At 48.4% G+C, this 14,031-nt stretch overlaps 5 protein-coding genes across 5 annotated transcripts in view; 3 read left to right on the top strand and 2 right to left on the bottom strand.

Annotated features, from left to right (window-relative positions):
* The window catches only part of GUITHDRAFT_109581 (hypothetical protein), a gene marked incomplete at both ends in the record, with an annotated part of 3,832 nt that extends 2,649 nt beyond the window's left edge, over positions 1–1,183 (bottom strand). Inside the window, 6 exons of the mRNA XM_005831381.1 lie at positions 166–300; positions 348–424; positions 658–773; positions 819–870; positions 1,020–1,065; positions 1,121–1,183. Of these exons, the coding sequence (XP_005831438.1) occupies positions 166–300; positions 348–424; positions 658–773; positions 819–870; positions 1,020–1,065; positions 1,121–1,183 (489 nt within the window). The remainder of the gene's footprint in view (positions 1–165; positions 301–347; positions 425–657; positions 774–818; positions 871–1,019; positions 1,066–1,120) is intronic.
* A 494-nt stretch (positions 1,184–1,677) lies between these two features.
* Positions 1,678–4,916, top strand: GUITHDRAFT_109580 (hypothetical protein; the record flags this gene model as incomplete). The annotated part of the gene is made up of 10 exons (XM_005831380.1): positions 1,678–2,170; positions 2,222–2,310; positions 2,371–2,410; positions 2,780–2,882; positions 2,937–2,983; positions 3,215–3,363; positions 3,859–3,930; positions 4,398–4,490; positions 4,738–4,794; positions 4,848–4,916. The coding sequence occupies 10 exons, from the start codon at positions 1,678–1,680 to the stop codon at positions 4,914–4,916; spliced, it is 1,212 nt and encodes a 403-aa protein (XP_005831437.1).
* A 571-nt stretch (positions 4,917–5,487) lies between these two features.
* On the top strand, positions 5,488–6,383 carry GUITHDRAFT_109579 (hypothetical protein; the record flags this gene model as incomplete). Its single annotated transcript, XM_005831379.1, has 4 exons — positions 5,488–5,561; positions 5,612–5,675; positions 5,729–5,795; positions 5,842–6,383. 4 exons carry the CDS (start codon positions 5,488–5,490, stop codon positions 6,381–6,383), a joined length of 747 nt encoding a protein of 248 aa, XP_005831436.1.
* Positions 6,384–6,432: 49 nt separating this feature from the next.
* GUITHDRAFT_109578 (hypothetical protein) lies at positions 6,433–7,679 on the bottom strand (the record flags this gene model as incomplete). The annotated part of the gene is made up of 7 exons (XM_005831378.1): positions 6,433–6,543; positions 6,589–6,679; positions 6,734–6,791; positions 6,836–6,917; positions 6,971–7,221; positions 7,271–7,400; positions 7,452–7,679. The coding sequence occupies 7 exons, from the start codon at positions 7,677–7,679 to the stop codon at positions 6,433–6,435; spliced, it is 951 nt and encodes a 316-aa protein (XP_005831435.1).
* A 4,565-nt stretch (positions 7,680–12,244) lies between these two features.
* GUITHDRAFT_152966 (hypothetical protein) lies at positions 12,245–14,017 on the top strand. The gene is made up of 8 exons (XM_005831377.1): positions 12,245–12,910; positions 12,961–13,077; positions 13,127–13,169; positions 13,222–13,288; positions 13,336–13,530; positions 13,575–13,615; positions 13,665–13,764; positions 13,815–14,017. Exons 1-8 carry the CDS (start codon positions 12,315–12,317, stop codon positions 13,958–13,960), a joined length of 1,305 nt encoding a protein of 434 aa, XP_005831434.1. The 5' UTR covers positions 12,245–12,314; the 3' UTR covers positions 13,961–14,017.
* The last annotated feature ends 14 nt before the right edge of the window (positions 14,018–14,031 follow it).

Below are 14,031 nucleotides of genomic sequence, written 5' to 3'. Positions count from 1 at the left end.
CCTCCCTTCCGTCTCTCTCTCCTCCTCCTCCTCCTCCTCCTCCTCCTCCTCCTCTCCTCCTCCTCCTCCTCCTCCTCCTCCTCCTCCTCCTCCTCCTCCTCCTCCTCCTCCTCCTCCTCCTCCTCCTCCTCCTCCTCCTCCTCCTCCTCCTCCTCCTCCTTTGACCCCATTCTTTCCATCTTCTGGATCCTTTTTCCTATCTCGCCCCCGTCCGCTCGCATGATTGCTCTGCGACGTTTCCAAGCTCTTCAGATCTTCAACCTTCTTCGCCTCCTTTCCTCGATCCACTGTCGATTCATTCTGCAGTCCATCAGGACAAAGCAAGGTTGCCAAAGTCTGCCTCCAACCTGATCTGATGTCGCAGGAAACTCTTGCGAAGTGTCTTCACTTTCCAAACACGATCGCAGGGTAAACCTCAAACGTCCTGTGCGGTGTCGTGTCATCCTCACTCGACTCACTTTTCCAATTTCTCTACCTCCGTATGCTGTTCCACCTTCGAAGACAAGGTCGTGAACTGAAGTCTTTGACTCTAGACTCTTCCCACTCTCCAATGCCAAGTCGAACTTCAGGAGGGAGCAGGTTTGAATTCAGCAAACGATCGCAGACAGGAAGAGAAACAGGATGATACCTTGATACTCCCTAATATCTTATAGGCACCAGCTTTCACGACTTCTTCAACCCTGTCGCAACCGTTCATCGATCCCTTCCCCCTCTCAGCCTCAACCCACGTCAACTTGATGTCCTTGGCATCGAACGATCGGCCGATCTCCGAGCTGCACTTGCTCATCATGGCACAGACGCTCGACAGTCAAGATCACCTGTAGAGCGTGGCAGAGAGCTTGAGGGCTCCCTCTTGCCACTTGGCACGACCTGTTCATGCGTTCAAATCGATCCCTGTTCGGAGCTACGGAATTCGACACCATCAAAGTCTGCCACAACATTCCTCGTTGCTCCTGTCTTGCGACCGCTTGACAGGCAGGTATTAGGCTCAGGTCTCAATGTCTATCAGCATAAGATACCGACTCCAACGAAGGCAGAGGAGTTTCCCTTCGAACGACGAGTGTACTGCCTAGATATAACAAGGTAAAGATTGTTTCGAATGCCTCAGCTCGAGATTCACCTCGATCTTACTCAGTTCGTAGGCAAACCTTCGTGGCTGTTTTCCTATGTGGAAAAAGCCCATCGTTCGCTTACTGCTATGGGATTGCCATGTGTTCCTGGGATAATCCATCCATGAGATTCAACTTTGTGTCCACCTCTCCTCTAGACTCGGCTCGCGTCTTCTATCCTCTCTCCTCTTTCTTCTTCTCGTATCTTTGCTTGTCTCCACTGCCCCTCCTTCTCGCTCCTCTCCCCTCCTCTAGCAAACTCTCTGCACCATTTTCTCGCTACTGTGAGCAAGCATTTTTGATCGACCAGTGGGGGACAAGACTTGAAGCCTAAAAGTATGGGTGGGGTGATTTTGAAGGGGGTAGTAATGAAACTGAGCAATTATTGAATAGGGGGTACTCACTATTTGAGGGGTATCAGCATCACATTCTATAATTGAAAATTCTGATAAGTATCTGGGTGGGTCATCAAAGTACGGGTCAATGTTCAGATTCGATTTCATGATTTTAGGTGAGGTGGGACATATCAGGTGGGTGGGTACGAGGGGTATAAGATGAAACCAAAAAGATGGTAGACCAGAGATTCGGGATGACAGCTCCGGAAGCAGTTGACGGTCAAGTTGGAAACGAACCCGTCGAAAGTAACATGGCGGCAGCATCGAAGGGAGGCGGGGAGAACATGGCGGCGATGTGGGACGAGACGATGGTTGTATCAGACAAGATCTTGAGGATGAGGGAGATCAGGAGGAGAGTTGAGCTCGTGCAGAACTCCTTGAAGTCGGCTGCAACAACAGCCAAGGAACCGGCTGTTGCTGAGGCTCAGGAACAAGGGCCGCCGCGGGAGGAGCAGGGGGCGCCGTCCCTCTGGAGAGGCAGCGAGCATGGACTAATGTGCAGGAGAGAGGAAGTCCATCAAGAGCATGTGTCGCAGAAGCTGATGCCGAGGAAGAGCGGCAGCGCTATCCTTGAACGTTTGAATTCATTGCAGCGGGAGATGGTTGCCCTACGAACAAGCACGCAAGCAACGCGCACACTGCTGCAGCTGAGGATGGACATGGACGGTGTCCAACAAGGCGAAGGTGAGGGCTCTTCGTGTTGCAGTTGATGAGCAGGCATTGTAGGAGGGACGTCGGAGACGCTACAGGAGCAGTCGAACAGGATTAAGAGCCTGATTGAATCGCACATGTCGGACATCGAGACGGTGATGAACTTTCTTGTGGTGGATCTTTAACCTCGCTGATGCATTTCCATGCTGATGCAGAAGGAGGAAGCTGGATGGATGGACAGTCGCAAGGCAGATGGTGATAGAACAAAGTCACAAGCTGCCTGGGCAGGTTCGACACAGTTTGCGCATGCTGTTCAAGTTGGCTCAATGCCCATGAGGGTAATACAAGACCGCAGTGGAGAAGATGTAGCTAGGCAAAGAGATTGGAATGTCGATTCGCAATCAGCTTCTCAATTTTGGGTTGGCGGGACAACGCACGGTGAAAGCATGCCAGAGGAAAAAGGCCAAGAGGAGATTTTACGAGATCATTGGTCAAATATCGATCAACACGCATCCCTTCTGCCGTCAGATATGCAAACAATGGGAAATGATCGGCTAGCTGAAGGTGGGCAACTGCTGTCAACATCCTTACCAGGAAACATATCGCTAGTGGCGGGGAGGTCAGGTGTCAACGAGGGCGAGACGGAGGCAGCGAAGTCAAGAAGCGAATTTGTGAGGCAAGTGGCAAACGACAACTTCAGCATCATGTACGGCAAGAACATGCGGCTGTACTACCAAGACCGAAGTGAGGAGGGGGCCGTGGATCGTTTCTTGGCTGGCAGTGAGATGAGCTCGGCTGTGCAAAGTATCGTGTTGTCGGAGATTGATGGTGGAGAGGAGGAGGAGGAGGAGGAGGAGGGAGGAGAAGAAAGTGGTAGAAGTGTGAAGGAGCATCAGTCAAACATGTGGCAACGTGAGGAGGAGGAAGAAGATCAGGAGAAGGGGAGAATACCCTACAGGGGGGAACCAAGACCACCTTCGCCCGTTCAAACCAATGTACAGATAGTGTCCTCTGACGGAGAGATAATCCGCGATCGCTCTTCTATCGCTCGTCTTCTAGGCCACAACAGAGCAGAGGATCTGATTAGCGAATCAAGGAAGCGTGAGACGGATTCCAGAAGCGATGGAGGAGGATGGGAACCGGAAGGCAGTTATTTCCCTGTTTTGCCTGAGGAAGGACAAGATTTCGATACCATGCACACAAAGCAGGTAAACCTTGCGCTGCTATTCTATTGCGATGACTTCCCTGCTTGTCAGCTCCAGCTCAGGCACTCTCTTCCCTTGGCCTCGCCGGCTCAGCCTGATCCTCATCCTCCTCATCAAGTTTCTCACGGGGCCTCCGGCTTGTATTATAATCCTTTTCCTCCCCTTCATCTCAATCCTCAAGTTGACTCCAAACTCTTCCCTCCTCCTCCTCCTCGGGCTGTGACTCCCAATGGTACAATCATTGCAGCGACTCTTCTTACCTCCTCCTCCCCTTCCACTCTTCTCAATTTCGAACATCGGGCGTCACAAATTGCAAGGAACATCTCGAGAGAGGAGCAAAAACATTCTCTGGACAGCGCTACAAAGCGGGTGAGTTTGAGGGACTTGTTTTCACTTCCTCCTCTGCTTATTTTTCAACTATTCCGTTGCTCTGCCCTTGCCCAAATCCTCCTAATCATCCTCTACCACTTGATTCTGTTGACTTCTTCACCTGGTCAGGTCTTCGAGCTCAGTCGCAACGTTGGACTGCGGATCGCCCGCACCATCTCGCAGGCAGACGCTGCTCACAAGGTCCTGATGCTTCTTCCTTGAACCTCCCTGACAACTTTCGTCTGCCTCCTCATCATCATCATCATCCTTTTCCTATCCTTATCCTCCAGCACTCTCTCTCTCAGGCACCTATCATGAGCTCATCATTGCCAGGAGCTGTTCCATCCATTCCTCCTCCTCATCGCTCAACCTCCCTCGCCGACTTCCTCGCCTATCCCTTGCGCCGCCATGTGCAGGAGACTGCAGCTCCTCTCTCCGCAGACCAGGGCCTGCTCTCACTCCTGCTGAGGGTGGACAGAAATATGTTACGGAGGGGACAAGCCCGCAGAGGTATTCCTCCCGTGTGCAGCAGGACGAATTGCAAGAACGGGCCCAACAGGCCACAGGGAGTGCGATGACGTGGCAGATGGAGGGAGTTGAAACAAGAGATGAAGAAGAACATCCTGTATCCTTTCCTGGTATCTTGTCCTTGCTCACCTTATTCACAGAACAGGATAAAGGAAATCAGCGCCCTGCAGCAGCGGCGAGCAGCAATCCTGCTCGAAATGGCAGAGAAATACATGCATGAAGACGTGAAGATGGTGACTCATCATCATCATCATCATCATCATCATAATCATTATCATCATCATCATCATAATCATAATCATAATCATAATCATTATCATAATCACCACCATTATCATCATCATAATCATCATAATCATCATCTGCATAGTCGACTTGTCATACTCATAATCAGTGTCATAGACATTGCTATCGCACCGTCAACAAATTTCCATTGTCCGCCTCGAGCATCCTCATGCTTGTTTTGAACTTTTCAACTAGGGTGTGGAATCATCTTCTTCTGATGAGACGGAGTATGTGGAAGACGAGGATCAAGAGGTACGACGAGGGGGCGAGAAGAGATAATCTCATGTAACCCTTTCATTCCTCAGCCGTTCAGGAAGGAAGAGAGAGATTTCAATATCATCTTGTCGGCATCGAAGGCACAGCAGAAGTACTGATGATGATGATGATGATGATGATGATGACGATGATGATGATGATGATGATGCCAGTGATGGTGGTGATGATGAAGATGAAGATCAGTGATAATTACGATGATGATCCCTAATGACTGTCTTGCCAGAAATATCATTGAGCAACAGATGATGTGGAAGAGAAGATTTGAAGACCTCGAATAGAAATGTAGCTTGAAGAGTGAAAGATATGAATCTTGTCAAGTTTGTGAGCATTGAAAAATTCGCCGATACTACAGATAGTCTCGTCGCTAGCCAGTGCCCAGCACCGGAGTACGCCGGTAGATCGGACGGTTCAACGGTTTGAGGCCTGACTCGGACTCAGTGAGTCCGGCCAAAATAACGTGAACCGCAGATGTTGGTAGACCATTCCAACGGACATGAACTGACATGAACCCTGCTGACCACCTGCGGGAGAGAGCGGAGGAGGCATGGGAGAAGGGAGAGCTCGAGCTCATGAAGCTTCTCCTGTAGACCGTGAGGAGACAAGAGTGGCATCCCCTTGAAGTCTCTCCCATTATCTGCGTCTGTCTACAAGCTTGTGAGGGGCTCAAAGATGCTGGCTGCTGTTGTTCGAGGAGATCTCAAGTCAGTTCAAGATGCCCTGAAGGACGGGTCGGACATCAACAGGTTTGGAATGTCTGATGTCAGGAACGAAAGCTCACAAGGATTGGTCGCAGCTGCGACTGCCAGTGGGGAACATCTCCTTTGATGGCTGCTTGTGCTCCAACACAGAGACTCGAGGTGTTCCCGTGCTCTTGCATGACATTATTGTCTATCGTGAACCTTGTGTTTAGGTGCTTGCTTTCCTGCTTGAAGACAAGAAGTTGGACAAAGAACTGGTGAATGCGAGAGGAATGACAGGTCTCATCTCTACTCGACAAATAACATCATCTTGATGCTTTTCCAGCCCTGCATCAGGCGGCATGGTACGGGCAGAACGAGGCAATTGAGATGCTGCTGAGAGCTGGGGTATCTCTTGACAGCACAACACCTGAGGGTCACAGTGCCATGGACATTGCCAAGCTGATGGGGCATGAATCCACTTCGAGGCTCTTGGAGGTAGCAAAGCAAGAAGCAGTGAAAGCACTGGCGGAAACCCCAGAGCAACTGAGACAGAGGCTGAAGCAACAGCACAGCACGAATGTTCAGAGACGAATAGTACAACTGCAGAAGAGCTTGGCTTCCATGACAAGACGCCCACCAGCGAACGTCATCAGCACTTCGAAAGACAAATCTCCTACTCCTTTGAAAGAATGCAATGAGGTAAAGAAAGAGCACACCCTTCACCAGGAGGTGCTTCAGCATGTGGATATAGATCATGAGGTTGTGAGTAACCAGCGGGCTGTGTCAGCCAAGGAGAAATTGCACGCCTACGAGAATGAAGGACAGTCCTTCTTCCTGACACAGGAGGACAAGAATTGGAGGCCAATCTCTGGCAGACCGCGATGATCCCTCTGGATCCTAAATCACATTTTCTGGTCTGTTTGTGATGAAGATTTCATTCGAGCACGGTATCTCCGCATTCACTTGTGATGGAAGTCTTTGCCATCCTTTCCCTTGGTACCCTGGGGGCCTTGAGGACCGGTTTGGCCCCTTGCTCCCTCTTCACCTGTGCGGACGAGTCAGGGGAACACTTGCTCGTCCTTCTCTGTACCTGCAGGTCCTTGCGGTCCTCGCACACCGTCCGTTCCGTCGGCACCTCTTGCTCCCATGGGTCCAGGTGGCCCGGGGACTCCAGGGGGCGCCTGATCCGAGCTCGTAAGCGTGTGGCACAGCAGCTACCACAGAGCAGGACTCACCCTTCCAGCCGGTCCTGGTGGCCCCTGCATGCCTGGCTCTCCAGGTTTCCCTGAGCGCCTGTGTTAGCTCCCATCAACGAGTGCGTATCCGGAAGCTCTTACCTGGTCGTCCCGGATACCCTGGCTTCCCAGGAGCCCCGGGCGGGCCTGTTTTCCCTCTCCTGCCTCTCACTCCCATTCGTCCCTTCACACAGCTACATCAGCATTCGCAAGCCTGTCTGGAGCCGTAGGCTTCACCTGCGGGCCCTTGACGCCCTTGGGACCCATGTCTCCTGTTTCACCAGTGGGGCCGATGGGTCCTTGGAGGCCCTCGAGCCCCTGCGACCCTACCGGACCCTTCGGCCCACGGGCTCCCTTGGGACCGGGAGGACCAGGAGGGCCCTGTATGCCAGCCATTCCACGATACCCTCTCGGGCCTCGCAATCCAGGAGGCCCATTCTTCACGTGGATGTCAACATGGGCTGGACTCTTCACTACCTTGAGGAATGCTGAGGGAAGATTTACAGACAACATGATAGAGGAGCAGCAAAACATCACCATCCTCTTTCTCCTGGAACTTCTTGATCTTCTTGACCAATTTCTGTATCTTAATCTTCCATGGGTTTTCTGCGCTGATTCCAATCTGCGGAGTGATGATATTTCGAATGTTCGAGATGTCGTCCCTTGACTGATCCATGTTACAAGTTAGAGAAAACAACAGATCTTTTTGATTGCATACCAGATCCATTCCTTCAGAAATGCCTGATTCCTTTCCGAAATCAAGGCTGTTTGGTCCCTCATCATACCCATAGAGCATCTGACTCCTTGATCGGACGGTAACAGGGCTTTCGAGGGCTTCACTGGTAGGACGATGGTCTTGCGATGCCAACAAAAGAAGAGCAAGAAAGATGGCAATTGCGGCAGTGAGGAAGAGAGGAAATGATTCCATCTTCATCAGACGATTCATGATGGCCACAACTAGAAACTCATTCAGGACGAGAGCAACACGATAGCGGTTTACGTTGCTTTCAAAGATGGAGGGATGCACAAGAGCTTTCAAGCAAGCAAGAAGCAAGAAGCAAGAAGTATCCACACCTTACCTCTTCCTCCCTCGCCTTCCTACCGGTAGCTACGTGCCTCTTCACCGCGGATACTTCCGGATACATTTCACCCAGGCCCGGGCAATGCCGGTCTTCCAGAGAACTGACCGGGCCCGTCGCCACCGCCCCGGGGCAATTATCGGATCGGACCGCCGTTCGGTCCGATGTGAGCGCCGGTCAGAGACTTTAGGTGTTTAATAGATAAACGCCACGAATCTATCTACCACGGGTACTCTCCCTCATGATGTGACGGAATATGTGAATACCCTTCTGAACGACGAACTAAGTTTTCGCACAGAACTGCCGTCGTATGATTGAGAGCCGCGACTCTCCGTCATACAACGGCAGTTGTTTTTTTTGCCAAATTGTCTTCGGATGTTGTTGGAGCCTTACATGAATCCTACCAAATGATGCCACGGTCAGTCACTTCAATGATCACATGTCGTAAACATCGGATCATAATGGAGGCAGGCACCGGGCAGGCAGGCAGGCAGGGAATTAGGCATCGAGTCCCGAGGGACGCAGTCTGGGTAGGGAGGGGGCGACAACAATCATTGAATTCACCTCAGGGGCGACGTAGGTGATTCGGTCTTTCAGGAAACACATTGAAACAAGTGAGTATATTCAGTGCAGCATTCAAGTCCCTGGATTTGATCGGCTTTCCTTTACAGCTGTCACGATAACAGTTAGATGAAAAGGTGAATTACAGGAGTATACAAAACTTGACATTACCTCGATGATCTGCAAAATTTCAATCCTCGTACTTCACTTTTCCTTGGCAGTTTTCAACCTACAGGTCTCGTCTGGTTCTTTCCCTGTATTTTCAATCCGTCGAAGCACATCGAGCTCAGAACCACAATCGTTACAGCACTTGGTAGTACGGTATTCGTCAACATCTACGACTCTGTAGTGATTCTCGAATCTTCTTCTTATCCACCTGACCGGTACAGGCCTTTCTCCTCGACGTCCTGTAGACGGGAACCTTGCATTTCCATATGCGATAACAGGTTCTATTTCTCCCTTTCCTTTCATTGTACGGATAAACCTGTCGACTGACTTTCGTTTCGAAATGTAGATGTCGAATTTCATCCTGGCGTATTTTCGCTTTGAATAATGCGAAGTTAACTCCTCCCAATGACTTGTAACTGCAAGAAGATAGTCTTCGAATCTTGATAGACTGCCGCCAGACTTACTCGAGAACCCCTTGAGATAGTGCAATGTCGATTGAATATCTTGATCCCACGTCTTTCTTTTCTTTTTATTGCGATTCAGATGTGACTCGTGATAATATTGTTTTCTCGAAAACTGAAATCTTTTTCTGATTATTTGTTGATCATCTCTGAATTGTTCGACGGCCGATATAATGACGCTCCTCCCAGGGTCGATCGCAATTACCCTTGGGCAATTTTTACATTCTTCGATCTCTCTTTGGTATTCTGAATTTTCATGTAATACTTTGTATGATATTGATATCTTCTTCGCCGATTTCCGTTCAGCCCTTTTTCTATCGGCAAGCCATTTGGTAGTGCGCAATGAAGGTTCCTGTTCGAGTCCATCGATTGTTTTGACAATTAACGTGAAGCGAAAACAAACCGATACACCGTCTGTCGTGATACTTGTAATCTCCTCTCTCTGATCTCTGAACAGATTCGAACAGTCGAAAATCCTTCTGAAATTCTTAGAGTTCTCCAAAGTTTGATCTATTCTCATGAACGATTTTTTATCTTCTCCCGGTTTCAAACTGTTCGCTTCTTTCAAAATGTAATACATCACATCATTATCGATTGTTAGATGTTTTCTGCCGAATTTCGACATTGGTGCTGCCTTGAATGTTTTTTTCGAGAGACCACGATCTTCGAAGAACTTCAACATGAACATGTGTGTCTCGATTATCTCAAACAGATTTTTCTGCAACCTATGATCAAATTTGTCATATTTGAAACTAAAAAGATCTTCGTCCCCCGATAATCCAATTAGTTGTTTCATATGGTCGATGAAGGTTCCTATCTGCTGTGAATTATTCCTGTTAAACACTTCTGTCTTCAACTCGTAATCTTTCCTTTGAAACAATACATTCTTCACGTCTTCGATTTCTTGCTGATGGTTAATATGTAACTCTCCTTTGCAGAATTCGGCAATGAACTTTTCCAATCGGTTTGTAAAATTTGCTTTCAGGTCTTGGTAGAAATTCGTTCCATATTGATTTGCAGCGAATACAATAGCTTGCGAGTCTCCTCGAATTCTACATAAATCAACGAAAAGATGTCTTTTCTCTGACCAGAAACGTTGTAGAGTTGGATACTTGTTATCTGTACGGCTATGTTGTTCCATTCCAAGTGTAAAAACATTCCAGAAAAAGGTCGATTTGGCTCTCTTGATTTCATCCACTACATATCGTAAATTCCCTGTATCCCTGCCCCATATCAGAAAACAGTTGAATATCATACTGCCTCTTGATGTGATCTGACTGATATGTAATACCCATCTGTCGATCACGTCTAAAATCGATCTGTTCTCTACCTTGAGTCTCGAGTATAACCCACATTTGACGACTCTCGTGAATGGTTTTGAATAACTTATTTCTTGACCGTTGTCTGAATCATCTGTAATTCGTTTTCTCTTCCTCGGCATGTTATAGTATGTTAGTCTGGCGAAACCATGTTAGATAGCAGGTAGTCGCTACATTTTTTTCATTACCATCGTTTCAGTGTATTGTCGGACCGCAAACTCTGTAGTGGCGGGAAGATGAAACGAGCAGCCACAAACTTTCCGTCGGACTCCGGGAAGGCGGGAAGATTTTTTTTTCTTTTTTAAGACCCTCATACAGCCCCATTGGATGGGTGATTGAAACCTATCAATGACCCCTGTCATGCTGGTCCAGGACTCCTTCGGGAGTCCTTTTGTCGATTAAAGGTTAATTACTTTAGGTGTGAATGGGTGAACAGTGGGTGGTGGATATAAATCGATTTGCTTGAAATGGGGGTGGGGTACCCATATAATTTTAGATCATGATCATCATGATCCGAAGATCATTCTATTGCCCTAGTTGCCCTGTAGAGCTGGAGGGGTCCTCATGGGAGTGGAGGGTGGATGTCATCTTACATGGAGCTCGTATGGCAGGGGTGGGGTGGCAACGGAGGAATGGAAGTTAAAACCAGCGTCGAATTGAGGGAGGTGATCCCATAGGTGTGAACTTGCCCTTTCAATCCACCTCCCGGAAGTGATGCTTTGGACTACTGCCTGTGCTCTGATTAGAGGCTCTTCTCTATAGGGGATATGACATTGACTCACAGGGAGAGAAACAGGGGTCAGCCCTTGAGGGTGGTCTTAGAGACCATCCAACCCGCCAGAGAGGGTAGGGATCGTGACCATGTGGGTAGTGGAAGGGCGAGGGTAGGTGGTCTGAAAACCCTTAGGGGACGTGCTCACCTGAAGATGGGGAGCAAGCCTGAGAGGGGTGGGTCAGACCGGGGGAAGCGGGGGGCAATGGAGATGATTTCATGGGGTAGGGGTAGTGTTCTGTATCTACCAGTGTGACAGCCTGGGGTACGGTAGGGAGGTAAAGCCCCCTGGGGTTGGGGTAGAATGTGACTGATGTGTGAAGGGCCCAATGAGGGGGGTAAAGTGACAAGTAGGTCTCTACTACCCCACCCACTGGAGGAGGTATCCTTGTAGGATTCGACCACCCCCTTCACCCTCTTTACCAGCTACAGCTCCACCCTACCCTCAACATCGAGACTTTCTTTGATAGCCCCGCACAGGTCAGGAAGACTACCCCTACCCCCGAATAAACTCACACCTCTTGCACCCCGTGAAACTCCACCAAGTACCCTGGTTCCACCCCTTTGCTACCCCCGACCACCCTCCAGGTCTGATCACTAGAGTGTACCCCTATCGACTCCACTTCCCTCGCTCTAATCACTACCCCACCCACCCTCATTCGAGGTTTCCTCATGCCCGATTTTCATAGCATTTTGCGAATGAAGGATAAGTCGAATGTTTTGAAAGCAGTTTCAGGACAGGAGGAGACATAGACAGAGAGGAAAGCGAAAATGCAGGAAGAAAACTTGGGACTCCATGGATGGACATGGGTGTGAAGTAAATTTAAGATCCGATTTCTCTTGTTTTTCAAGCATTACAATTTGCAGAAGTAATTTGCTTGGGAAAGTGAGTGTTGAGAGAGGGAAAGAGCATGGAGGGCTATTGATGAGAATTTTGAATGAGATTTCCAAGTTTTGATTCTTTTCTAAAACAATCTTTTGCTTTTTCTCGCCTTTGTCATGGGTTTGTTTATCTGATGTCTTCATTTCTCAATCTTCGTTGGTTGCTGTGTTCTTGCAGATGTTTTATTGACAAATGTGTGTTGTCTATGTTCCTGTTCTATGATTCGAAAGTATTGCTCAAATCTAAACATTCTAATGTACTTTACTTTAGGTTCAATGAACAGATGATGGAATAGCGCGAGGGAAGACAATCTGTAAAGGTCTGTTTTGCAGTGAATCATGGAGGCTGGACCGTCTCAAAATTTCAATGTTGAAGTTCATAATCAGTATCCACTCCCGCAAAAAGATTTCGTGATTCCTCTCAGCAATGGAGCGACCTTCATACACCCACCATTCAGCGCTGGTTACATCGTATGGACCTTTCCCAACAATCCATCGCCCGCTAGAAGCACTGCAGTCTTTGTTTCTAAACTCCTCTGTAATTCCAAATCGTCTCCGATGTCAGCTCAAACTGTAGAGCAGCTTTCAGGTCCTCACGGTTATGCTTATGAGCCTGCAGCTCTCGTTGCTGCCGAAAATTCGAGCTTTGCACATGGTTTCACCCGGGAAAACAGTGTAGCAACTGTGAGTGACGTTAATGCATCAGTCTGGTCCCAGTTCTCGTTTTGCAATACTGAGAACTCAGTTTCTCATCTACATGTTCTCCGAGGGATGAAAATTGTAGAGCGAAACGAGCGTCCAAAGTACATTGGAGACGAATCAGAGGAAGCTGAAAATGCTTGCACTATCTGTCTTGAAAATCTATGTACTGGTGTGGTTGTCAAGACGAATTGTCGTCATTGTTTTCACAAATCATGTGCATATCAGAGCGAACTGTAAGCGATACAATTCTTCCTACCTGACATGAAACTGACATTTGATGTAGTCATGGACTTCGTTCAACTGGAATCTGGGCTTGTCCAGTTTGCCGAGATACTGTCACTTGGATTAATTTGGAAACCTTGTGGCAAGATGGATCAAAACAGAACATTGACACTTCCATGTAAATTCTTGCATCCAGTCTAAGGATGTAGGTAACATTTGTTTTGCAGGGAATCAAAGAAGTCTAATAACAGATTCAAAGCCATGATATCTGTGATTGCAAATTGATCGAGAATTTGTGATCCTGTGCTGACTTTTTCCACAGAGAAGTGGAATGCTTAATTCGTTGGTGTCTGCAATTGCCGCTGTAGATACCTTGTCGATATTTTCTGGTCCGCCATAACCTAGCCAGCTGCAAATCTGACTAACTTTCAAGCAGAAACACAGCCTTCTTCATTCATCCCGATCGAGCCACCCGTCGGGATGCAACATAACACTGATTCACAATCAATGATGGACAAAGCATACAACCTTGAAGTTCCAATGCAGGTTCAAAGAGTACCTCTGGACCACAAGATGTTTGCTGAGAACGCGGAAAGCTCGGAAGCTTCGAAGGAGCCGGAATATGATCAATGTACGCTCTCTTGGCTCCTTCATTGCTGAATCATGATTTTCAAGGTTGCGATGCCTCGACAGACGAAGACAAGGATCTCAACCATGTAAGACTCAATTTGACTCTTGTGAGTCACGTAATCAAGTTTCTCTAAGGTCTCAGTCATCGTGACGAGCGTCAGTGTTGCCTCCTCAGAAATTTTCGCAGCTTTCCAGGCAGTCAACATGAGCGAAGTCGTCCCAGTACGCCAGGCGGGTAAGAAGATGTCAAAGAAGTCTTGTATCTGTTTGACCGTTTCAATTCAGTGGAAGTAGACAGACCAATGTCTAACTTCATGAAATTCACCATCTTCGCTCGCATCGTCTTGGCAATGGCAGTCATCATCACAACCATCGTGCTCTTCATTTTCGGTGCTGCGCCGCAGCGTGCCTCGTCGAGGACTCAGCAATGACGGGGGGAATTGGCGAGGAATTGTATTGTTTTACTTAATCATTGAATTCATGTGTTCAAAGCTCCTGGCTG

The sequence above is a fragment of the Guillardia theta genome, assembly GCF_000315625.1.
Source record: "Guillardia theta CCMP2712 unplaced genomic scaffold GUITHscaffold_40, whole genome shotgun sequence".
Taxonomy (NCBI): Eukaryota; class Cryptophyceae; order Pyrenomonadales; family Geminigeraceae; genus Guillardia; species Guillardia theta.
Note: the sequence above shows the minus strand (reverse complement) of the source record. Positions and strands in the feature narration are given on the sequence as shown.

Coding starts and splice junctions, on each gene's coding strand:
- GUITHDRAFT_152966 (XM_005831377.1), top strand. CDS start 12,315: ATGGAGGCTGGACCGTCTCAAAATTTCAATGTTGAAGTTCATAATCAG. Junction 12,911..12,960: donor TGTGCATATCAGAGCGAACT/GTAAGCGATACA, acceptor CATTTGATGTAG/TCATGGACTTCGTTCAACTG. Junction 13,531..13,574: donor GGAGCCGGAATATGATCAAT/GTACGCTCTCTT, acceptor ATGATTTTCAAG/GTTGCGATGCCTCGACAGAC.